The sequence below is a fragment of the Esox lucius genome, chromosome 17, assembly GCF_011004845.1.
Source record: "Esox lucius isolate fEsoLuc1 chromosome 17, fEsoLuc1.pri, whole genome shotgun sequence".
Classification (NCBI taxonomy): domain Eukaryota; kingdom Metazoa; phylum Chordata; class Actinopteri; order Esociformes; family Esocidae; genus Esox; species Esox lucius.
This window is the reverse complement of record NC_047585.1, coordinates 32,530,385-32,555,479: the sequence shown is the minus strand read 5'-3', so window position 1 is coordinate 32,555,479 and position 25,095 is coordinate 32,530,385. Positions and strand designations below refer to the sequence as shown.

General features: G+C 40.7%; 2 protein-coding genes across 7 annotated transcripts in view; both read right to left on the bottom strand.

Moving 5' to 3' along the window:
- loxl2a (lysyl oxidase-like 2a) overlaps positions 1-4,869 on the bottom strand; it is a 38,783-nt gene extending 33,914 nt beyond the window's left edge. Inside the window, exons 1-2 of the mRNA XM_010881349.4 lie at positions 4,713-4,869; positions 1,306-1,613 (exon numbers count right to left, since the gene is read on the bottom strand). Coding sequence (XP_010879651.1) covers positions 1,306-1,588 — 283 coding nt within the window. The 5' untranslated portion in view covers positions 1,589-1,613; positions 4,713-4,869. The remainder of the gene's footprint in view (positions 1-1,305; positions 1,614-4,712) is intronic.
- Positions 4,870-7,908: 3,039 nt separating this feature from the next.
- The window catches only part of tacc1 (transforming, acidic coiled-coil containing protein 1), a 32,990-nt gene continuing 15,803 nt past the window's right edge, over positions 7,909-25,095 (bottom strand). For 5 of the 6 annotated variants that reach the window (XM_010881353.3, XM_020055776.2, XM_010881352.3 and 2 more), the window contains 11 exons: positions 19,271-20,501; positions 17,544-17,604; positions 16,738-16,960; positions 16,200-16,249; positions 15,976-16,104; positions 15,123-15,199; positions 14,982-15,025; positions 12,635-12,801; positions 11,355-11,461; positions 10,995-11,115; positions 7,909-10,057 (listed from right to left, as the gene is read on the bottom strand). In XM_010881353.3, coding sequence (XP_010879655.2) covers positions 9,989-10,057; positions 10,995-11,115; positions 11,355-11,461; positions 12,635-12,801; positions 14,982-15,025; positions 15,123-15,199; positions 15,976-16,104; positions 16,200-16,249; positions 16,738-16,960; positions 17,544-17,604; positions 19,271-20,469 — 2,247 coding nt within the window. In that variant the 5' untranslated portion in view covers positions 20,470-20,501 and the 3' untranslated portion in view covers positions 7,909-9,988. The remainder of the gene's footprint in view (positions 10,058-10,994; positions 11,116-11,354; positions 11,462-12,634; positions 12,802-14,981; positions 15,026-15,122; positions 15,200-15,975; positions 16,105-16,199; positions 16,250-16,737; positions 16,961-17,543; positions 17,605-19,270; positions 20,502-25,095) is intronic. The other variant, XM_010881351.3, reaches the window with a different exon arrangement.

Here is a 25,095-nt window from a genome sequence, read left to right as displayed (position 1 = left end):
TTGGTACATGAGTACTGTTTTTAGCCCAAGACTAAGACTGTCCCTGGGCTAGATTAGTCTGTGTGCAAAGAAAGAGAGAAATGGTGTAGTGAAAATATGAACAGTGGGCAGAGAGATTTGACCTTTAGTCTTTTTGCCGGACTGCGTAAGCAGAGCCGGCTAAGAAGAGCGAAACTCTCTGACTGACTGAAAGTGAACTATAGGTCCCAAGTTCATATCTCCTCGCAGGCAAAGCGAAGTACGCATTGTCATTTATTCCATATTGACGAAAACTTTGCTGGCTGAAACTGTATATGGCTATATTGCGACTGGCATGGAATAGTTCATCTTCAGTATCGCTAGCAATTGCTCAATTCTTATGATTATTCCTAGGAAGTTAGTAGATACTAGTAAGCCTATTACTGGCTAATAAGCTGTTAAAACGGCTAGTGGCAAAAGCAATACAGTTCATAGACGCTATCTGTGGTGGAGGTAAATTTAATAAGAAACGTTAGTCAGTTTAACACAATCCTCAATGGCGTCTAGCTACAGCTGAAATGTGTAATGCCGTGGCGTAGTGGTTAAAGACAGTGCCTCTCATGTAGAAGACCTAAGTTTGAATCTATTGAGAGCAATGACATTTATTATTTCTGGTAGATTCCACGATTCTCTCGTCTTTTCACTTGATGAAAAGGTTAGTTATCCTCGCCTTTATTGGTAGTTAATGTATAAATGTCATTCACGAATGAAAGAAAAAAGTATGTTGTTTTGCCATGAAAGAAGAAAATATGTTCTTATGCCATGAAATGAAATAGCTTTGGCAGGCTCGCTAGCAATTGCTAAATTCTTATGACTATACCAGTTAGTAGATGCCGATAAAGCTTATTACTGGCTACAGTGGCAAACACAATACATAGCCGCTATTTGTGGTGAAGGTAAACTTAGAAAAAAACATTAGTCAGTTTCACTGTATCAATGTAATTCACGAATTAGCTATCATTTGAACGAAATCAAGGAAATAAGAAATAATAAAGAAACAAGAAACCAGGAAAGCCTAGCTCAGCCGGCCCGTAAAAGAAAATGTTGCCACCTCAAAATTCTAACCCCGGTCGCTAGGTGAAAGGCTGCGTTGTTAACCACTACACCATAGAGCCGAGCATTTCTGGGGTGTCATTATAGCCTCTAGTCTCTATCCTGAACAAATCCTCTTTTGCCACCCTGGCCATTTTAATAGTTTAATTAGATCTGACTGGTCAGATCAGATTTTAAATGCAAACATGCTACTGTCCTATTCCTTCAAGCCCATTGTTCCCCTGTGTTTCCTACCTTCTCCTCTGCCATACTTGGAGGAAGGTGACCAGGACACAGCCTCTACATAGCCAAGCTCTCTGCACACCACACTGGCCGCCTGGATGGAGAAGTCATCATCACAAACCGTGCCCCACTCCCCACTGTAGTAGACCTCCACCCGGCCCTCGTAGTGCTTCCGTTTGTCGCCCGCTAGACGCAGCTGGATGGCGGGGGTGCCAGGTGGCAGCTGGGTGTCCGACTGGGCCTGGCATAGTGCCCAAACAGAAAGTAGTGCGGCAAAGCAGCACAGGACTGGCATGGCTTGGACCTCACTTTAACGTCACCTAAAGGGAAGACATTAAATCAAATGACCAATGATTTACTAGAATAAACAGAAATCTTCAAGTACAACGCTGAGAAAATGATTGTGAAAAATAATATTTTTTTCCCCCATGTTAATACATTTTATAAAATAATAAAAATACATTTGATTAAATATCAAATCGGTTTAACCACTTCCATGTCTTCTGAAACAAAGTGTTGCATAAATTAGACAATTATTTTTTAATCTCTGTTTTTATTTTCTCAATTAAGGGGATAATTAGAATCAGGTGCTTACATAATTAGGTAGATTTTCAGTGTTCGGTCATCCAATATAAACTTTTTGAGAGAAAAACGTCATGCTTCTCTGTCTTAAATGGGTTACACATTATTTGGATTTGGCACTACTGTGGCGCACACTTGGAGCCCACTACCCTTCCTCAATCTTTCAACAATTTTCTGTCCAACAAAGCAAAAGAAAATCACATAAGAAGTTACAAAGAACTTAATTTTTTCCCCATCCCACTAGTTACATCTGCTAGCCCTATGCCTTGGCTAATGTGAGTCTTCATAACACCACTATATCAGAAACAGACTGCTGTTCATAGCCAGGAGGAATCCATTACCCACTTCACAAACGTTAGGTGTGTTGGCGAGAGTGAGAATCCCTTTTATCTACTAACAAATACCCCAGTTGACTTGGTGTACTGGTGATGCGAGACAATACATAAGAACAGAATACACTTAATGTAAATATTAAATATTATATACAGTTATATACAATCGCTGGGGAGCATATGAGCTATTGTGGTTGTTTGCTGTTGGTTCGCCTCCTCGGGACTTACAATTTATAAATCTCTATTTTGTCTTTGTTCTGTGTCTTAAGGTAAAAGGCTGTGAAAACAGCAAATAAGTAACTATATATTCTTGTGACTGGAGATGAGGGATAACACAATATCAAATTTCAATCCAATCTGGTCACCTGATCACCCCATTGAAATTGCCAAGCATCTCCAAAATTGCTCTGAAAGAGTGATCTCTCCTTGTCTAAACTTGGCCTTAAACTGTCTCAGACAGATCCCCAACAATCCCAACCCTGTTTAAAAGGAAGACAGCTTTGAGGTAGAAACATGATCTTTACCAAGGTGAACATGTTATGGATTGCCGCTCTCAGAATGTTTTGTTTATCGAGAAAATGTAGTGGGTAAACACCCCAGGAGATCAGCTGTTTCTGAGAAGCTGGTAGCACCACATCTGGCATCAACAATCATACCACGTTCCAACTTAGATCACGTGGCTTCCCCATTCCAATGTCTGGTCAAACCCATGCATGCTTTATATATTAAGATACAGCTACATGATATACTGAATGGCTACTTGTGTTAACAACCAGGTGTACCTAATAAAGTGTCCATGGAGAGTACACACTTTACGGTAAAACGTATGTGGACACCTGACCACCACACCTATATGAGCTTGTTAGACATCCCATTTCAAAACCATGAGCATTAATATGGAGTTGACCTTACATAATTCTGTTGCTAGCTAATTTATAAAATGCTAAAACATTTCACAATGTTTAACAATGTATAACATAAAAATCTGTGGATTTGAGAGGATTGTCTCAAGACATTGGTATTTCCAATACATACGAACTGTTTTAAATTAAGATGCCTTCATTTTCTAAGACATGTCTTGAGACGTCTCAAGAAATCCTCATTTATATTTCTTGGCTGGATTTCAATAGCTGCATTACAATCGTATAAAGTTTAAGGTAAAAAATATATACTGCACCATATCACCCACCCCCTCCAGCCCCTCATTACTATGGAAATGTTCCTGTGGGGCTCCATAATGTGCTGAAAAAGGTGTGTGTTTAGGGTCGTCACCAGTGCAGTAGCTGGCCTGAGGGGAACAGGTTGCCCCAGACAGGGATTCAACTTCATTGCCTAATGCCTTTCACAAGTGGACTTATGCTGTGTTCTGCGAGCTCCTATCTTTAGATCTATGGCTGGGTGGACCCACCCCTCTGGCTATGGAACCAGATCAAGGGAATGTTTTCTTTACCTTACTTTTCAGCGTGGCAATGAAATATCACTGTCAACTTTATAGGGGTAGAGAGGACAGTACTGTACCTCGTAAGCTCCAGCCAAAAGGCAACTTCTTCCATCAACTTCATGGTGACAGAAGAAAAACCCTTGCTGAGGTTGCAAACTTAGGAGGGGTGCCAGGATAAGGACCCCTCATTAATAAAGTCATAATCAATATCAGGATTTTCCCTTGAAATTATATTGTTACCTGGACATTATTTTATATCAGAACATTAAAAAACGCTTATCAGAACTTAATCAACATTTCTGACTGAATTTCAATCTTTCACTGACCTAGCTGTCTGCAACTATAGTACTGTTCTCACTTCGGATTCCATAGTGATCACTCCAGCAGCAGCAAAACAAAAACCTAAATTTAAAGATATATTAAAGTAATATAAATACCTAAAGCACTCATAACCCAAACAAAGGTTTTCTAGTAAGACACCCAAAGAAATTCAAGTAAATTAATAAATCCCAAATCCCACATCCATATTTGTGTTCCTAAACACGGGTATAATTAAATGTTCAGATTTTTTGTTCAAACTTTTTGATTAAATTGATATAGAAATGTATCATCCAGTATCAACGTCAATCACATTTGGAGACAGATTCAGGTTTTACAGCCTATCTCCAGTACAAGAGGTAATGATTTAAACTGACATGTACGTAGGCTATTCATTCATCACGTATTTGCACAAATTAATTGAACAATTTATTGAAAAAGACCCTATATTTTCCATGTCACTTCACACCCGCCCTGTGGCATGTCTAATCTTCCATCAGCTATGGTCACCTTTAATAAAAAATAGATATAATAACTGTCGGCGCCTTTTAACATTTTTGTAGGCTAGAGGACTGCAACATTCAATACACAAAGCAGTAAACTAGCAAACTTAAGCATCACTCCCTTCAACATACTTCGTAGAAGCTGTGGACGATTAGGGAAAAACGCGCGTGAACTATTCTAAATGTTCTGGATACGTGAAATATAACAAGTATGCATATACAATTCAAAACATCCCCACTTACTTGAAGAAATGCAGAAGATGGCCTGGCGGAAAAAAAAATAGCGCTTCAAATCGAATTTGCCTTCTCAATGTCAAAGTTGCAGAAAATGACCTGTGCTATTGCAGTCCTACGGTTCTCACTCCAGTGATTCCTCAAAACTTTCTCCTCCTGCAATATTTTTATAAGTGGGGTCCCGAAGCCATGACGTCTTCGACATCCTTCCCGCCTCCTAGCCAAAGGTTATGAAAACAGCTGAAGTTTTTTTTTGTTGGCCCCATACTAGTAGATTAATTAGGATAGGTATACGTTTTTCCCGTGTCCATTGTTAACAACTCAAACAAAATAAATACTCTATATTGATAACCTAAATTTGACATTAGACTTCACCAGCCATCTAGTAGTTTACATAACGGTGGCTGATGCCACCAAAATTAAAATTACAATGTAATTAATTGCTAGCACTGGACAAAAATCCCATCTGTTAAAAAACACTACAACCACTATTGACATTTAATGATGGGGTCAGTACTGTGGAATGCTGTTTGGTTTTTGCCAAACAAAGCAGGAACCATGGTTTCCAAAAAAAAGCTCAAATGTTGACTCATTTGTAGAACATTCTTCATAGGGTCTTGAGTTTTGACAGGTGCTTCCAGGTACGTTTTGACAAACTTGAGATTACAGGCTGGCAAAAAACACTATCCTTGAATTCCGCAGTATTGACCCCACATCAGAGGTGAAGCATGATAGATGCAGTCAGAATTTTTTTGGGGATGCCTTGCTGCATAACGAACAATTTCCCTGAAGGCAGAATGTATTCAGTATATCAAAACTGTATTAATACAAGGCTGTGGACTGAGCCTGCTGAGTCTGAAGTCAGTCTGATGTTGCTGTACTGTTCCACCACCAAGTGGCTAACTGAGAGTACTCAAGGCTGTTGCAGGAATAACCAGACAATTCAGGCTTACCTGTAGACTGCAGGAATAACCTCATAGCCAGACAATTCAGGCTTACCTGTAGACTGCAGGAATAATCTCATAACCAGACAATACAGGCTTACCTGTAGACTGCAGTTCATTTATACTGGCTGTAGTTTCTTTTGAGATAAATCATTTCTCAAGCAACGTAATGTGAGTTACTTTTTAAAGGTGGGTTAAGTGATAATTATGTGAAATAGAAGTGCTCCTGATTATAACAGTGTTATTGTGCTCCCATGTTATGGATGGGCTTTATTATGGGATATAGAGGACAGGAAGGAAATCCACTCATCAAGGTCTCAAGTCTTCGAGGGTTATTCATGACTCCGTCATGGCCAAAAACGTCAGTGGCCTGAAGGACAGCAGAGGCTGATGAACTTGGCGCTAGATTGGAAGGGTTGCATCTGAAGGGTGGTTAAGCACCTGTAAAAACTACAAACAAGAGCAAACAGGAACACAGCTGATAGTGCCAACAGAAGCCTATCCCTGATCAGCGTGGCATCTTCAGCATTCACATTCCAGTCAAATGGCATGGCATGGCATCTTCTTCCGCTTATCCGGGGCCGGGTCGCGGGGGCAGCAGTCTAAGCAGGGATGCCCAGACTTCCCTCTCCCCAGACACTTCCTCCAGCTCTTCCGGGGGGACACCGAGGCGTTCCCAGGCCAGCCGGGAGACATAGTCCCTCCAGCGTGTCCTAGGTCTTCCCCGGGGTCTCCTCCCGGTGGGACGGGACCGGAACACCTTCCCAGGAAGGCGTTCCGGAGGCATCCGAAAAAGATGCCCAAGCCACCTCAGCTGACCCCTCTCGATGTGGAGGAGCAGCGGCTCTACTCTGAGCTCCTCCCGGGTGACCGAGCTTCTCACCCTATCTCTAAGGGATCGCCCGGCCACCCTGCGGAGAAAGCTCATTTCGGCCGCCTGTATCCGGGATCTTGTCCTTTCGGTCATGACCCAAAGCTCATGACCATAGGTGAGAGTAGGAACGTAGATTGACTGGTAAATCGAGAGCTTCGCCTTGCGGCTCAGCTCTTTCTTCACCACGACAGACCGATACATCGACTGCATTACTGCAGAAGCTGCACCGATCCGTCTGTCAATCTCCCGTTCCATCCTTCCCTCACTCGTGAACAAGACCCCTAGATACTTAAACTCCTCCACTTGAGGCAGTCAAATGTATTTTGTAATGTCAAATCATAGTTGAGTGAAAAAAATTTTTTTGTTTGACCAGATGAGCTGCTCAGGCTGCTGGAGCACTTTCGATTGCCTGGTTCATCAGAAAAAATAGGTTTGGTTGTTTTACTTTAAACAGAATCTTTTTTTTCTTTTTCTTTTTTATCTTGTTGAAGAGCAGGATAAAATAGCTCTCTTTCCTGAATTCCAAACAATGAACACTTTTTGCCCTCCTAATCTAACAGTGGTAGATTGTTCAGACAACATCAATGCACACATATACAACACGTGAAAAATGTGTTTTAGAATTTTTAATAATTAGGAAAATGAAACATTCATTTTGAAAATGTTGATCAGTAATCCCTTTTTAGTTGTATTTCTTAGGCAGCTGTGAGGTCGTTCTCCAGTTCTGGCCCTAGACAACCGCATAGTGTCCCTGAACGCCACTCTCCTCTCAACCTAGACAACACCATGGTGTCCCTGAACGCCACTCTCCTCTCAACCTAGACAACCACATAGTGTCCCTGAACGCCACTCTCCTCTCAACCTAGACAACCACATAGTGTCCCTGAACGCCACTCTCCTCTCAACCTAGACAACACCATGGTGTCCCAGAACGCAACTCTCCCTTCAGGTCTCACATCACCTGAAGTTTAACCAGCCATGTTTGTTCTGTGTTCCCTATTTATTGTCCTAGAGTCCTGACCGTTGCCTGCCTTTTCTGACTGCCGTTTTCTGGATCATCCCTTTGGTACTTCTGCTCCTGTTTATTTCGTTTCCTGTGTACTGACCTTCTGCCTGCCCTACGACTACATGCCAGCATACTCCTTGGATTTTTGTTGGATTTCTGCGCTTGGATCCAACCACCTCTGTCTCTACGAGTGCATTCATGACAGCAGCAACATGTGACATATGTACCATCCAGATATTGTCAGTTTAAATAGATGTTTTAGAAAGTGTTATGAAAGGTGATTCAAAGGTGATTGTCAATGAGCGTTACTGTAGTAAGACATTGTAAGACACTGAACATATTACACGCAGTTAACATCCAATATCAACATATTTCAAAGTATACATATAATCATCATAACCTTTATTCAGCGAAAGCCTTCTGCACAAAATATATAACAGTGAACACCAATCAATCTGTTTACATTTCGGTCCACCAATTTAAAAATATAGACATTAAAATAAAATATTTTCATACAATATAAAATGGACTCATACTGCAGCAATATACATTTGAAAGCAGCTTCAAACAGCCTTAGATTTGGCACAGTAATAACATTTGGCAGTTGATTGTGCTGTACAGATGAGTGACGATAATGTTAAAATGACTTCAAGTTGTCTGAGTTAGTCCTAGACATTGTTATTACATTAAGCAGTCAGTTAATACGCTTGGCAACTAATTTACTTTCTTCGTTTCAACAGAAAGTCCAATCTACTATTATTTTTCCAACTATACCACTTTTGAGCTGTTTCAACAGTTATCTGACTGGTTGCTGAAAAAACCAATCATCCTTCTGCTTCACAAGCTTTTGGAGCATATATCCAAGCAAGAACATGTACATTTACTGTTTACAGCCACTGATAGTGGTGCTTAGTGGAAAAGTTAGATTCAGAGCCTCCAACTGTCACAGTGATGCTTCGAGGGAAAGTTAACAATTTCTTAAAGTATAATGATGATGATGGAAATTAAGCTGCACTGTACTTAGCAAATCTAATAAACATATCTTCCAATCGTGTGTCTAGCTAAAAGAAAAAAGATGGCCCTTTTAAATTATTCTTAAACAAAGCAAAACAAAAATCATAAGATATGTCACTACCTGATGAATAGGTTAAGCTATTGCTGTAATTTTAAGTGCTAAAATGTATGTCAGAGCATCCCACTCTGCTTTTGTTACAGTATGGGCTATGTCAACTGAGGGGAAAGAAAGAAAGATTAAAGCCTGTAGAACAAAACATTTGTTAAACAACAAAAGCAAGTACCCCTCTGGAAATGTGAACACATTTGAACACATCTAAGAGACTTTAAGTTATTTTTGACAGTACAAACAATGCTAATCATTGGAGTTCTGATGGTAATAACAACACCAATAACAACTATAACAAAATACATACGTTGACATATGCTTTATACATGAAGCTTGCCTTCAAATTATAACCAACTTACTCATTAAAGTATATATATAACGTAACAACAGATCATTGACCACAAACTGAGGTCTGAAGTTGACCTCAATAGAAATACCAAGAACCGACCAATGTAGTTATATGAAAATAAAAGCAATCTCTTGATCCCGAAACTGACCTCAGTTATACCCCTGCAAATGATCCGACATATATCGTTATTCTGATAATACCCCGAAATGCTTTGCCTTATGAACAGAAAGGGACCAGGAGAGTAGATCATATGCACTCTGTAAAATACTATCACTTTCTATCTTCAATTAGAATAGCAGCAGAATGACTATAGAGTGTTAACCTGTGATAGTGAAATGAGGCACCAAAGCATTGACTCAGATCAGAAAAACCCAACCTATCTGTAACACACACAGTGTCTGTTTTTTACACTTTACAAACACCACACCATAAGCAACACAACAGGTTACTAGCATATTTCTCACCTAGTATTTTCGATTGCACATCGAAATGTAATGGTAATTTTCAGATATAGGCAGTATTCACTGCAAATGTGGGTCCACTAACATGGGAACATTAACTTTAAATTTCAATTATGATGTAAGCCCGAATTTCTTTGGTATGGATTGAATCCAGCCCATTCATAGTCTCCACTGAAACTGATAAAAATCCACAGTATGTCTATAACTTAGTACCAATCCTTAATATATGCAAAAGTTAAGAATTGGACTTAAGTAAGAGCTCAAAAAAGCCATACATTTGCATTATAAATTGGAACAATAATACTGGTGAATACAAGAGAAAATATTCTATACTATCCTGTAGAGGTTTACACAGTTTTTTGTGTTTATTTATTCCAGTCAGGGAAAGATTTGGGTTAAAGTGTGTAAGGCCATTTACCAGCTAGCTCCAATAAGGATTGGTTGGCCTTGGCTGCAATGGCACGACAGAGTAGAGAGATGTTGGTGGGACTGTACATCCAACAACTTCAATGTTTATGTTCTCAGGAATTAGTCTGATGTTCCCAGCTTTGCTATTAGTTCGTCGCAAATCTTTGTGAGCTCCTCGATTTCTTGGTTCTGAAAAGAATAGAGAGAGCAAAACATTTTTCAACATAATATCTCTCTATTTTTTCCTAATGGACAAATGCAATGGGAGATAACTGCACCCGATTTCAGGGTGGTTTGCAGGTGAGTGCACCTGTGATGGTCAAGTGCTTGGTAAAGTGGGTGGAGCTATTCCCAGCCTGGTTGGCCCTGTCTGCGGTTATCTTCAGAACGGGCAACCGTCTGAAAAACCCTGTCTCAGTCCCTAGTTTCTAATGCTGAAATATTTGCCAGGGAATTAGGGTTCCTCAGAATTCAATGCTGAGGAACCCTTCCGGATCTATGGAATGTGCCCTATCATTTCTCAGGTGTCCTACTAAATCCTAGGAGGACCTGCACACTTGGGCCACGCGCTAGGACTAACAGGCCGAATTACTCCTAGCTGTCCCTTTCCAAAGTCCATCTGGTTGTGTTGCAGATCTATGTTCTATCTATCACAGCCTAACTGGTAACTTATTTAATTTATTGTCCTGCTGGTCATTTGAACAGGCAAACATTTTGGTATGACCTAACAAGGTCATGTAGTCTTATAACCTCCACCCAGAAGAGCCAGAAATGGTCTGGCCACCCCTGCATGACCCCTACAGGACTCACACATGGTTTTGTCTGTGTTGATGTCAGTTCCTGTTTATATGTCTTATACCAGTCTGTGGTGTGTTCATGTGATCAGGGAGATATGTTCAGTTTTACAATGCTGATTGCTATTTGCAATACCTTTTTGATTGTTGTGGCATGAAGCGAAATGTTTTTGTTCGGTGCTCAGAGTTGAAAGTTGAAAAGGGCTCAGGAAGATTTCTTTGTTTTCTATCTTTAATTCTACTGCCCCTCGTAATACTTTTTTAAAGTGCTTTCGTGATGTCCTTTTGGTTATAGTATAATCAGATCTTTTTAGGTCAATTAAGTCAAGTACCTTCTGATGGAGTGCTCTCTCCAAGGAGTCCACCTTCATCTGCTCCTTCCTCAAACTGGCATGAAGAGCCACACTCTCTGAATCAGCCTTTGCACGCACCTGAGCTATATCTTCATTTGCCCTACAACACCACAGATACAGATACACCACAGAAACTTAAAGAGAAGAAATCTATACAAGAGAGCATGAGAGAGATCTCACTGTGTAAGCTGATGTACAGTAACTAAATAAACAAGAAGCTAGCTGCTAGGAATATCTCTGTGATATAAACCTTGATAAATCTCAAGTATTTTTGGGTAAAATGAAAACCGTCAACTGAAATTGTCAACTGAAAGTATTAAGTGTATGCGGCTGCCTTACTTGTCTAGTTTTTCCTCAGCGTGTATCTTCAGCGTGTGGTATCTCTGTTCCTCCTGTTTGACGCGGACCAAGTATTCTTGGGCATACTTCTTCAAAACCTCTTCATTCTACACAAACACAGTTGCATGCACAGATACACAGACAAAGTGAAAATTTGAGAATGTTCTATAGATAGCACAACAAAAACATGCAAATAAACCCTGACATTACTATAATGTGTCTCCATTACAGACAGCCCCTAGATATTGGGGGGAAAAATGCCAGAAAAAAAAATATGAAATTTTTCTATTTCAAACAACAAAGGACAATTTACAGTACAACAAACAAAACACACACGACAAATTTGTGTAAACGGTAAACTCCTTCAACCTAAAATAAACCCCTGTAGTATAATGATACACTAACCTTCTCACTTGTCTAGTGTTAACACCACATACCTTCATAAACCTTCTCACTAGTCTAGTGTTTACACCACATACCTTCATAAACCTTCTCACTAGTCTAGTGTTAACACCACATACCTTCATAAACCTTCTCACTAGTCTAGTGTTAACACCACATACCTTCATAAACCTTCTCACTAGTCTAGTGTTAACACCACATACCTTCATAAACCTTCTCACTAGTCTAGAGTTAACACCACATACCTTCATAAACCTTCTCACTAGTCTAGTGTTAACACCACATACCTTCATAAACCTTCTCACTAGTCTAGTGTTAACACCACATACCTTCATCAACCTTCTCACTAATCTTGTGTTAACGCCATATACAGTACCTTCATAAACCTTCTCACTTGTCTAGTGTTTACACCACATACCTTCATAAACCTTCTCATTAGTCTAGTGTTAACACCACATACCTTCATAAACCTTCTCACTTGTCTAGTGTTTACACCACATACCTTCATAAACCTTCTCACTTGTCTAGTGTTAACACCACAAACCTTCATAAACCTTCTCACTTGTCTAGTGTTAACACCACAAACCTTCATAAACCTTCTCACTAGCCTAGTGTTAACACCACATACAGTACCGTCATAAACCATCTCACTAATCTAATGTTATCGCTACATATCTTCATAAACATTCTCACTAGTCTAGTGGTAAAACCACGTCCTTAAACATTCTCACTAGTCTAGTGGTAAAACCACGTCCTTAAACATTCTCAATAGTCTAGTGGTAAAACCACGTCCTTAAACATTCTCACTAGTCTAGTGGTAAAACCACATATGTCCTTAAACTGTCTCACTAGTCCAGTGGTAACACAACACACTGTACCTTCTTAAAGCCTTCCAGGACAGTCTTCATGTTTTCGTAGCGTCTGAAGAGGTCAGACAGCGAGCGCTCCACAGAGTTAAGGTCGGCCAAGGCCTGATCCCGCTCCAGGGTCACCTGCTGGAGACTCTTCTGGGAGCCCAGGACGCTCCTCTTGCGCTGCTCATCCTCTGCAACAGTCATTGTCAAAAACGACATCATTGAGATACATCCAAATAAGGACATATGGTTTAGGGGTGTGTCTCAATAGTCTACACAGGCTTGGTATTGCCTTCTAACCATGATAGAAACAACACAAAATGGTCAGATTTTGACTTTGACTTTATTAAATACATGTAATGAGATTCCTAACAGTGTTCTTGGCGTGTTCTTGTGAATGGAATTTCAATGAAGGTAGCTAGACAGAGGGTTTAGCCAAACCTGAGCCATTTTACTATTGGATCAGTCATCCAGACTGTCAGAAATGAAAAGGGTAATTTACTTTAAAGTTATATTTCTCTACTGTAATCTGAAACTGGATGTCTTAGTACAAGCAGGACAGTACAAATAAATGTGAGTGTATAGAGTAAAATCTATAGCCAAACCTTTTCTTGTTTTGGTAGTTTGAAAGACACCTGTTGATGGTGATAGACTACTCATTGTTTCTTGAGGAAAACTGGCTATTGTGTAAACAACTAATGACTGTTTAGATAACATTTTGTGTAATTTTCAGCTGTATAGTGTAGGCTACACAATGGCCTACTTGTTCTGATATGGTCAGCTGGACTTTATAGGACTGAATGGTCTCCATTGAAATCAAATGTAATCCCATCTTATTTAGAGAATACCCAATGTTGAAGCCATGGAAACCTTCACGTGCATTCATCTTTGTAAATGAGGCAGGGTACAACCGCAAAAAGCCCAGATGAAGACATTATTGGCCAGGCCATCCTCTGATCAGGAGGCATTGTTTAACTTTGTGCTGCCATCAGACACAATGGCATCCTTCACTGCCATGCTACTCTAGGCCTATATAACGCGGACCAGATGCTGACGTTCCTCGATGGCCTTCGCAGGAAGCTCTTTTTCTAGGATGGGCAGAGAGGATAAGTGCGGCCACAGCAGCCTATGCTATTCTGGTCTGAAACTGCCTCATCAGTAAGCCAACATCCACAAATACGTTCCTCCGAATACACTCCCCTTTCCTCAATCTCATAGAGGTGTTTTTCTCTGCATGGTGGTGAAAGGTTTAGAGGAATAGGGGAAGCTTGTGGGGACAGCGCTGTGGAGTCCTGTCTGGGGTGAGTCAGCCATTCCGGGGCGTATTTCCCATGCAGCTTAGCTACACAAAACAGCCTGTGATGCAGAAAAAACTGATCCGGCCTGACCCAGGTAAGAAGCAGTATGCTGAGGTTGAAGCAGAACAAACTTCTATTTGTATTTCTGTAAACCTTGCCTGTGTAAAAATGCCCTTGCTCTCCCCCTTGTTTTCCTGGGCTTCCACAAATTCCTTTATGATGAATTTAGTACATTTAATAGTGTTGGTGAACAATGGGTATTCAGTAGTGTCATTGTATTTGATGCTTTTGTGTGACTTTTGAGAGAAAGGTTTAATTTCTTCAACAGATAACATAGTTTTGAGTATACTGTTCATTATCTACAGACTGGTGACAAATTAAAGGAAAAACCTGAATAAATGACCAGAGGAACAACAACAAATGCAGATGATTCCATACAGGTGTACTGCTTGATACAATAAAGTACTTAACATCCCATCATGCTCTGTGGCATGTATAAAAGTGCTGAGGATCAAGATGGCAAGAGGAAAGGATCTTTGAAAGAGGCTTCATTATTGGGTCTCTACCAGGTTGACATCCAGAGGGCACAAGGGGTCACTGAATGGTTTGATGAGTATGAAGACAACGTGGATCATATGCTATGGCCTTCGCAGTCACCAGGTCTCCACCCAAATGATCACCTTTGGTTAGACAACGCTCTCCAGCGGCATCATGAAAACACCAAATAAGGATATATCATTTGGAAGAATGGTGTTCCGTCCCTCCAGTAGTGCAGAGTGTATGCGGTAGAATCTATGCCAAGGCACATTGGAGCTGTTGTGGCAGCTTGTGAGACAATTCATGAGACAATCCTTTCATTTGTCACCCATCTGTACGTGTGAGAAGCCTTCGGTTTGGTCAATATAGTTTGTGTTTCAAAGAGTGTGTTTATTGTTTTGAGAAGATGTAGTACATATTCAGGAGATGTGTGTTTGCCATTGGGCCAGTGACAGCCATTAACTGGTAGGCACCCACTATATTGAGTTTCCCTATCCTGTGATTTTATATTAGTACAAAACATCTCAAGAACTTACCAATCATTTGTGCAACTGTTTTCTCATACTCTGCCACTATTTTCCTACAAGAGACAAAAAAATATTCAGTTGAAAAGATGTTTGTCTGTATTAAAGTATACAATATGACTATAACAAGCTAAAACTAGTGTCTTATCATACCTCATCTCTAGCACCTCCAGGTGGCTCTCTTCATACTTTCTCTTCCATTCATTGGCTTCTATCTCTTTAGTAATTATCTGTTGTGAAAAAACACTCTAGGCTTAGTCAAGGCATGACAAGCATTCAGCTGCTTAGTACTTGTTAAGGATTTGAGAATGCCAACTTTTCTATCATTTAACAGAAGTACTGTAGTGTGCACATTGTATTAATACAATGACAGCAATCAGAAAAGGGGGTCTTTAGATTAACTCATTTAGATTTTGTTTGTTAGGGAAGTTGAGAAAATATGAACATATATATATATATATATATATATATATATATATATACATACATACATTTTTATTTTATGTTTTCTCAAATTTTCTGATATCAAATTTGTGATTAGGGCCTGTTTCATCGCTGCAAATCTCAGCAGACCGGGGAAAATTGATTTACATTATTGATGTAATTGATGTAGATGCATCTATCCGAAACACATCAAATGCTGGTTCTTGTCACACTGCTAGCTCAACCAGGAAGTCCAGGACGTTTCGTCCAGAATCCTTTCCTATCTCGCCAGAGAGGGAACACACACTCCGACCTTTGAGCATATGGATGCCAATCTGCACAAGGCGTTACTAGAGCTCAGTGAAGCAAGGCAGCCATATTCAATTCATAACGCCCCAACCCCTCCCCCCCAGATGCTGATGGTGCTGGGCAGTAGCACGGTGAGCTGTGGGCCACCTAGGCTAATCTGCACAGCAGAATGGAAACTCTGGTCTCGGAAGAAAATACACATTCCTGCCAAATTAAGATGACCCTTATCAACTTGGTGTAACAGCATGCAGCTCTAGGTAATAGCATCAGTTACCTCCTCTCTGATCAAGGTGAGAACAGCTGCTTTGTCCATTTCATTTAACAATATGGTGTCCAGGGAGCCTTTGGCACTGTAACCCTCGCAACCCGTCCACTCTGACTCTGGGGTGATTGACAGCTCTTTCTGTAGAAAGCCAAGAAACGTAATGCTTAATGTCTTCAATTTGAAAAAGCATAACACATCTTACAGGCAAATTAAAAGGGTTTAGGCCTACTTACCGAAGCACAAATGTCCTTCTCTTCCGTGTGTTTTATCCTCGCCTGTGTCCCTGAGGGGAAGAAAACGATACATGAATCATAATCATGGCAAAGCTGATTCAAAGTCTGTTCAACACGATTTTCAATGGCCAATAGGTGACTGTAAAAAAAAAAACTACCAGAAAATTCTACAATTCTAAAGGCTCTATAAAATGTTTTTTTTCTTCTTGTTCTGTACCTTAGTGTAATGTCATTAATATAATCGAAAGGATTGTCTAAGACTGCTGACACCAACTTTAAATTATACTTAGCATTATATTTTTAAATCGTCCCTTTAACTACGCCTTGGTCACTGACACATCCCTTTAACTAAGTCACAGTCGTTGAACACATCCCTTTAACTATGCCTTGGCTATTGAACACAACCCTTCAACTACACTTTGGCCATTGAAACATCCCTTTAACTATGCCTTGGCTATTGATCGCATGTCAATTTAACTACTACACCTCGGTCATTAAACATGTCTAAAGACTGCCCTTAAGGCCAAACCGAACGTACCCTCCAGCAGTGCCTGGTTGTTTGCACATGCTGTTGTGGTCGGGCCTTTGACACATGCTGAGTCCTCCTCCAACTCCCTTTCTCCCGTGTCATTCTCCTCCACTCTGTCCTCCTCCATGGCTTTCTGGCCCTTTATAACGCTGCAGGCAAGCTTCTCCTCATCTGTGGCGTGCCGAACACGATGGGGCGTTTCTTGTACCTGTGACACAACTGCATCCTCTTCCTGTCAACAACAGAGTGGAATAGCCACAGCAGGGTCACAGCATGGTCACAGCAGGGTCACAGCAGGGCCACAGTGGTGTCAGCCAAAAGCCAGGCAGAATGTTGACGTGACAGAATCACCTGTCATCATAGTAGTACACTCAATGTATTCCATCTGAGAGGTGGTAAACCAAGAAGCAGTTGTCATAGAAGTGCTAATAAGCCGATCCCACCCCGATTCATAATAACAATATTGAGATAATCTTCAATGCGTATAATCTGACATAGTCTAGCCTCAAGGTCTATGATAGTCTATAGAAGTTTTATCGGGTGTCAAAAACCTGATGCTGACAAGGTGACAAGACAAAGAGTTTTGGTTGCGTTGCGATATGATTGATCGACAGACTGAGGAGTCATTTATTTGTCAACACGCCACAGCAGTTCCAAAGCAACAGGGACACACTGATGAGTGTGTCAGAAAGGGATGCACTTGTCAGCACAACAGAGGGAGTGGGTGAGATGAGGTAGAGTCCTGAGTAATGGACATTGCAGTAGCACTGCAGCAACGTTATGTCCAGCTGATACGCTCGCCAACACATACACACCTGATTGCAGACATCTAGGACCAGGGAATTGTTTTCATACTTCTTCACTTTACACGAATTCCTAAAACACATGAAGAGGACTTATAGAAACAGAATACAGGCCTGGTTTTTAGATACTCTGCAAAATATCTAGCATTTACTAAACTTGCATGTCATGACAGCTATCTAATACTGTCATTATCTTAACAGTATGAATTATATGCAGTGTCATAAGACAGTGCTTTTTAAAATCCAGATGGGAGGCTATCATTCAGGTAACATCCTACCAGCGGATGAGGGCTGTTTTTAAGCTCATTCCCTGAGCTCTCACCATAAAAACACATGCAATGGGACTGTAAGCAAAGATGGCCGAACAAGAAAGAGAGTGCGTGGAGGAAGAGCGTGCTACTTACAACAGAAAACAGAGAAACTTCACTTGTTCAGTGGTCCTGAGGTGAACAAACACAAGGTGGGAGGTGAAGCAGGGTGCATGGCAGACAGATAGCGGAGGTTTGTAGGTAGGGCGGAAGGGAGAGAGGCAGACAGACAAGGGGAAATACAGTAGGGGCACAGAGAACATTTGGGGAACGAAAGGTTAGAGACAGAGACAGACAGAGACAGAGAGAGAAGGAAGAGTGAGGAGTAGAGTACTGCTCAGCATTAGATTTAGGAGCTAGGTCTTTAGGAGTTGCCAGGGGGGAGATGGTTAAGCTGCAGACTTGTAACACAAAAAACTAGAATGCCAGTGGCAGAAAGAGATACTTAAGTGTCTATCGTTCTCAAACAGGTTGATTTGTAAATACAGAACTGTTTTAGAAATGTTTGCCATTGACTTGGACAAAGATTAAAACAATAATTTATACACCACTGTATGCTCTGCTAAATTATAAAGTACTGAGGCTTTATGCCCAACCATAAACAACCTTAAATGCTAGAATCATTGGTGGCTAAATTTGTACAACATTCAGGTCGACATTTCTGTATAAAAGATGTTATTGTAATATTTTGAGGTACTGGATTTTTGTAAGCCGTTGTAAGAGTTGTAAAGCTGTAATCATCAAGATTGAAACAATAAAGGCTTGACATTTTTCACTTTATGTGTAATGAATCTAAAATATTTGAAGGTGTCACTTTTTGTTTTGAATTACAGGAAGAAATGACCTTTTCCATGATATTATCTTAAGGAATATAAATGAGAAAATCCTCCATGAGCTTCATAAAAAAATCAGAACCTAAAATATAAGCTGGTTTTACTCAAATGTTTGTGAATAAGTTTCATGTGAAGAAATACTATAGGTTTAAAACATGGTTAAAACTATGATTTGTATATCATGGAGGTCAGTCCTTGCACCCACATCTCCGGGCAGGAAAAGTAATATTTCTTCAGGTTTATACCAAAACAATGACGTTGTTTTTGGTTATCGCTCCAATTAAAGATTCCACCTTTAAGGCATAGTGTGAGAACCATGAGGACATGTTTAGTATTGCATATAGGCAAATGAGCAAAATGTTATATGTACATTTAGACATGGCTATTGTTTTCTAAAGTACATTTGAAAGCTTCCCCAGTGCTTTTAAAAGACAGCGAAAAAAAATCTAATGCTTTCATTACTGTTAAGACCATCAGCATGGTCAAACCTGAAGAAGAAAAGAACACCTGAAGAAGGCTAAAGGCTATTAGTGGTGGTACACACTGTGTACAAGTTGGATGTCCTGAAATGCCAAACCTGTTAGTCCTGTAGACTTACGCAGTGATCCTGTCTTTGTTTTTCTTTGGAGTCTGACGTGTTCTCTTCTCCTCATCCAGGGGGCGCTGTGGCTTAGGTTTCATTGCATCCTCTGCTGGCAGGGTATTTTGGGAGGTTGAGTTGTTGCTGCTTAGGGCTTTCGCAGAGTCATTAAAGTTTTGGGGATCAAAGTTATTGGATCCTTTGGGCAAAACCGGGGAACTACTCATTTTGATACCACCACTGCCAAAGGGGTTAAAATCAGGGTCATCCCACTGGTTAGGATCAAAGTTATAAGTGGACTTTGGAATAGGAATGTCATCCAAACTTAATGAGGCCCCTGGTGCAGAAAGCGGTTCAGAAGTCATTTCTGGAATAGGCTTTGCTATTGGTTCGACTACTGTCAGTTCGGTCACAGGTGTCGGGGCAGATGTCATTGTTGTTGTTGTTGCCTTGGGCCTTGTTTTCTTGGAGGAAAGCCTGCTGCCAGGCTTTTTACCCAGCTTCCTGGGAGGTGGATTTTTCATACCACCTGTCTCATCTAAACCAAACTCCATCTTTACAGGCTTGGGCTCCCCTGATGGTATGTCTTTGACCTCCTCCACGTCCATTTTGGGTGAAGAACTAGGCCCGCAAAGCTGCAGAGAGGAGCTTTGTTCAGGTAGGAACTCAAGTGTGGGCAGTGCATCGGCTGCGAAAGCTGTCGGGGAGTTGGGGATCTTGGAACCACCACTAGCGAACGGGTTGAAGCTTTCATCCAACTGGTCCGGGTCAAAGTTGTAGCTAGCCTTAACCAATGGAATGTCACTGTCTGCGTCCCCTTCTGCACTAGCCCCGTTCAGGACTCCCTTTATCTTCAGGGAAGGGGCCTTGGTCTTACGGGTGGTAGTGATTGTATTGGTTGTGTTGGTTATGGCCTGTGGTTCAGGGATAATCTCACCAGCGGAACCGTTACAAACTGGTTCATCATTGCTTGCCAGTGGCTTTTCCTCAGGTAGGCCTAGGTCCAGAGCCGCAGGGGCCATTTCTCCTCCATTGACCTGTGCTGGTGGTTCTGCCGCAGGTTGAATTTCTGAGATTACTGTATTTTGTAGTGTTTCGGGCCCCTCCTTAGGTTCCAGGGGGACCTCCTCCTCAGGGGCCAAGCAGTGCTCAGACTGAACCATGTTCTGGTTAATGAGGAGGCTGGGAGCTGGATCCTCGGCTGGGCCAGAAACCATCAACTGCTCATCATGTTCATCCAGGGCATCTGCTGACAGAAGCACAAAGGATTTGACCAGTCGATTAAAAAGTAAGTATAAACCCACAGCGAATATACAAAACAAGTAGAAACTGAGAGAACCATTACAAAACATGGTCACAAAGGCAAAATTCGACCAGAAATAACGTTTGGAATGTGTTGTTATTCCTCAAAATAGCATTCTCAAGGTACTGTGGGTTGCTAGGAATATTAAGAAACATTAATATTCCTTTGTCAGTTCTTCCAATCTCAATGTAACATAGAGTTGCATCTGTTTCCATGGTTACGCTTTTCTTTAAAGACCAAATAATAAAAAAAATTATAATAATCTTCTGGGAAAAAAAGGCAATATGAGAATGCTGTGGCTAGTCACAATCTGAGACTGTGTTGGTAGAGGGAGCTATACATGTTGATTTTGCAATATGTAGAATGTACAAATGTTGCTAGGTGGCTATTGTCTTGACAATGTTAATGCAACAGTCTGTTGCTAGGAGACAGGGAAAAGCCTCTACACTCCTTTATTTATATACAGTGTAGTGGAGAGATTCATTCACTGCATGGTTAATGCAGGGTTGATCCTCTTTTTCAAAATATTTAAAGCTAATAATCTCTAAGCAAAGTGAAATGTTTCCATTACTAAGTTTACGTGTGTGAATGTGTGCTTAATGCGTGTGTATGTGGTCATGTAGAGACTAAGGGTGAGTACCAATCTTTTGTTGAACAGATAATCAGAATTCAGATCACTGCACCAAGGGATCATTATATTACTAATTCATTCATTTTCTCGAAGAAAGGAAGAAAAATAACAATCTATTTTTACATCAAGTACACCAACAATCCTGTATACCTATGTTTGAGTCTCAACACTGTGATAATATAAGGCCAACTGGACAGAAGAGTTCTTGTCCCAATTTAACACAATTATATTATAATAGAGTCTATTCTTTTGTAACTTATTGTGGACATACGGTAATAGGTTTAGCCGATTGCAGCACTTTGATAGCCTAAAGTAAAACAGGACTAGTCAACAGAGCAGGCCAATACAAGTTAAGAGCGGTTATGTTTTCCTACTAAACCTGCTGTCAGTCAACTTCTTACTCTGATGTTGTTGTTCCTTTAATGAAAACAGATTTAAAACGTGCAGGAATAGCCATACCACCGTATTCCATTGTCAGTGACATTTATTCTATATGGAAATCTCTTGCTGCTGGAATCTAAATAGAGGCATTTGCCCAGGCCAAAAATAACCATCATCAACACAGTGGCACAAGGTTGTAGCAACCAATGTTGAAAACAGCACTTTACTGAAGCGAAGATTCTGATAACAAATGTTTTAATGGAGACTTGGATGAGTCCAATCATTTTCGGGTGGCAGGGAGTGACTCAGTGTTCCTGTCCATAAATTCTACAGCAGGGTCGTAACTTTACTTGGCCTTCGGAATTCAGCGGGTCAGGACAGAGTACAGTTCGTAATTAATGTGTACACTAAATGCTTCTAAATGTACTGCAACTTCAGCTTAGCCTTGTCCCAGATCTGTTCAGACCTCGAACCAATGGCAAGACAGCACAAACAGATCCTGGACCAGGCTTGCTTCAGGCCACTTGAAGAGGATGTTTGTGGTTGTGGTTGTGGAGCAAAACAGAAACTCCTCTTCTCCTTGCTGCCAGAGTATGCAGCCTTCCTCCTGCTTCCAACAACACTTTCACTACTCAGGCCTGAGAAAGCACCACTAGCCTTGAAAGACAGTAGACCCGGTTAGTCACTAGTCAGTCCAAATCAGAACCATTTGAGCTTTAACAGCAAAGGACTGAAGTCCTATTTTAAAAAACTGTGGATGGAACTAAGAGCTCTAGGATCAGAGACCTACAGCATTGTCACATAAATACTTATTTAAAAGACGTTTTCACAGAGTGGAAAGCAGAACTGCCGTCCAACCACCTTAAATACTCAAGTATTGGAAGTACTTCAAAATGACTGGGAGTAATATGGAAACTATTTGCTACTTCACTGACTTGTAGTAATGGGGCGCAACAATTCAGACTGCATCAATATAGTGGAGACTTTTCTAGCTTATCACATGGTAAGTTGTTCTTATAACTTTTGACCCTTCCCATACACAATTGAAAACAAGGAAGAGCAACAGATTTCTTTCAAGATTGACCTCCTTGGTTTGAATTCCATAGTCCAAAGCCCATTCCCAAGCAGGTCCTATTCTGCTCCAGAGCTTTTGCATAAGTAGTTTTGAAAGTACCGCTCACGAGTCACTGAATCTTCACACTCTATGCTCCTGTTGTGTAGCAATGTCATTAGTTGGACCTGAATGGTGAGAAAATGTCCTCTGCTCCACCCATGACTAGCTTCTCTCTCACAAAATGTGTAATTGTTGATAAGGTAATTTTAAAGTTTAATATCAAGCTTTAAGGGCTGTGTAACTTCAGTAGGTTCATGCAGAGTCAGAAATCACATTAGAGAGGTACGGTAGGCAGACAAAGCACCTCTGTCTTCATCTGGCTGACACAAGCTCCCACATCTCTTCACTGTGTAAGGATGTGGGTTAGTCAGGCTACCTGTGTCGGTGAAGTAAAGACTCAGCAGGACACATACCTGAAAACAATCATTAGTCATTTTTATGAGCACTGAAGTTACGATCTGTCTTTTTCCTGAATTGCCTTGTAAAAGTCGAACACGGTAAGATCATTATTTATAACTAAGCAACAGAACAAAGACGTTTTAAAATAAACTGTGCGATGATTGCAATTTATAATGGATATTATTTAAGAACAACAGTGAGGAAGAACAACAGTGAGGAACACAGCCTTCTGTAACAAAGCCATTAGAAGTGTGCTTGCTCTGATTCCTCAACTGTGATTGTGCCCACTAGCGTGTGGCCACTTGGAGACCTATATTACTCCTCCCACGCAAAACCTTGTGAAGTTATCGTCTTATAAAGCATCTAACCCACATTTTCCTTAAATTCGCAGCACCTTTTCAGTGTTTCCCTCTTATTGTAATAAGAGTGGGGCCCCGCCGCTGCTAAATTGTAATGCGCCAACACAGAAAAATGTAGCTCAGTTTACCTTCGCGCGCAGTTTACAATCGCACGAGCATCTGAGCAGAGGAACAACGTCATGCACCCGACGTTCTGAGTATCAAGCTTGCGAGTGAGGTCAGAGAAACATAACTGGCTGTCTGTGCACGCGCACGTTTGTGTTGATCTGTCAGGAAGTGGCTGTGACCAAAGGTAAGAAGCAAGCTAGCTAACTAACTGTCAAAACTCGATAGCTACAATCGGCTACAATAGACTGTGTTTCTTAATCCCGGTCCTGGGGATCCATGGGGGTGAGGTTTTAGTTTTTACCCAAGGACTCAGATACCTGATTCAAATGTTGCCCTACCACTTCCACACTTGATTGACGTAATCAACCAATCATCAACTTTTTTATTTGAATCAGGTGTGTGAGTGCTAGGGCAAAAACAAAAAGGTGCAGCCCTTTGGGTCCCGAGGGCCAGGATTAAGAAACACTGGGCAACATTAGAGATTAGGCAGCAACAATAAGACTTCTGGTTTTCATATTTGGTCTTTAAAATAAAAGTCTGCGGTGTATATATAGTGTATTGTGTACGTTTCAATTTTTATAAACCTGCAATGTACAAGGGATACTTTTTGAGGAAAAACTATAGTGCTGCAGTTAATGTACTGTTTGAAACACACAGGAGAGTTTGTAAAGTTACAAATCTAATGTGAAATCATGGAGCACTGTGTGCTACATCCAGCAAAACTATATTTTCCACACCTCTTTAACCCCCAATGCAACTCACAGTAATATACTGTACATGGAATTCATATAGCCTCATTAGTTAGTAGTTAGTAGGTTTTATTAGGAGCCTGGGAGGCAATTCATGAACAGTTTTAGAGAATGGTTAATTGAGGGGGAGTTCTAAGGAAGGCTAATTATTAGGGAATGATGTTAAGACATTGTCAAACAATGTTAAGAAAATAACAAGCGAGACTGGAATACAGGGAGGACGTTTTAGAGTCTTTTGTGTTGTTGAAGTCCCCCCCCCCCACCCCACTGTTGGGGGGAAAATTAGGGGAAATGCAGCCTTTTCGAATGTATCCATAGTATTTTCAGATTTTGTCATCAACAAACAGGGCAAAAAGTACAATAAATGTAAAATAAATCAAATCAACAGTGTAATGTTTGGATTCAGTCTGGTGTAAAGTGAACAATTGTCTGTTCCCTTAAAATCTACATTTTCTTTTCAATTCCTGTTATTTAATGCATTTGCTGTTCAATGTAGCCATACCCATATGTTCTTACACATGTAATGGGTTCAAATAGCTTTACTGTACAGTAGGTGCAGTTTAATGCACACATTTCTAAGCAAACGCAATAGGCAGTTTCAGTTGAGAAAACATTTATATTGATGGACAGAGTCAATAAAGGGTCTAAAGGCCTTAATCTACTAGATTACACCAAACACTGTATCTTTTGTTCATGAAAACAGCCTACTGAAAACCACATGTCGGAGACAAGGCTGTTAAAAGTTGAAGTAAAACAATGTGCACACACACACACGGACACATGCACAGTTCCCCACAGA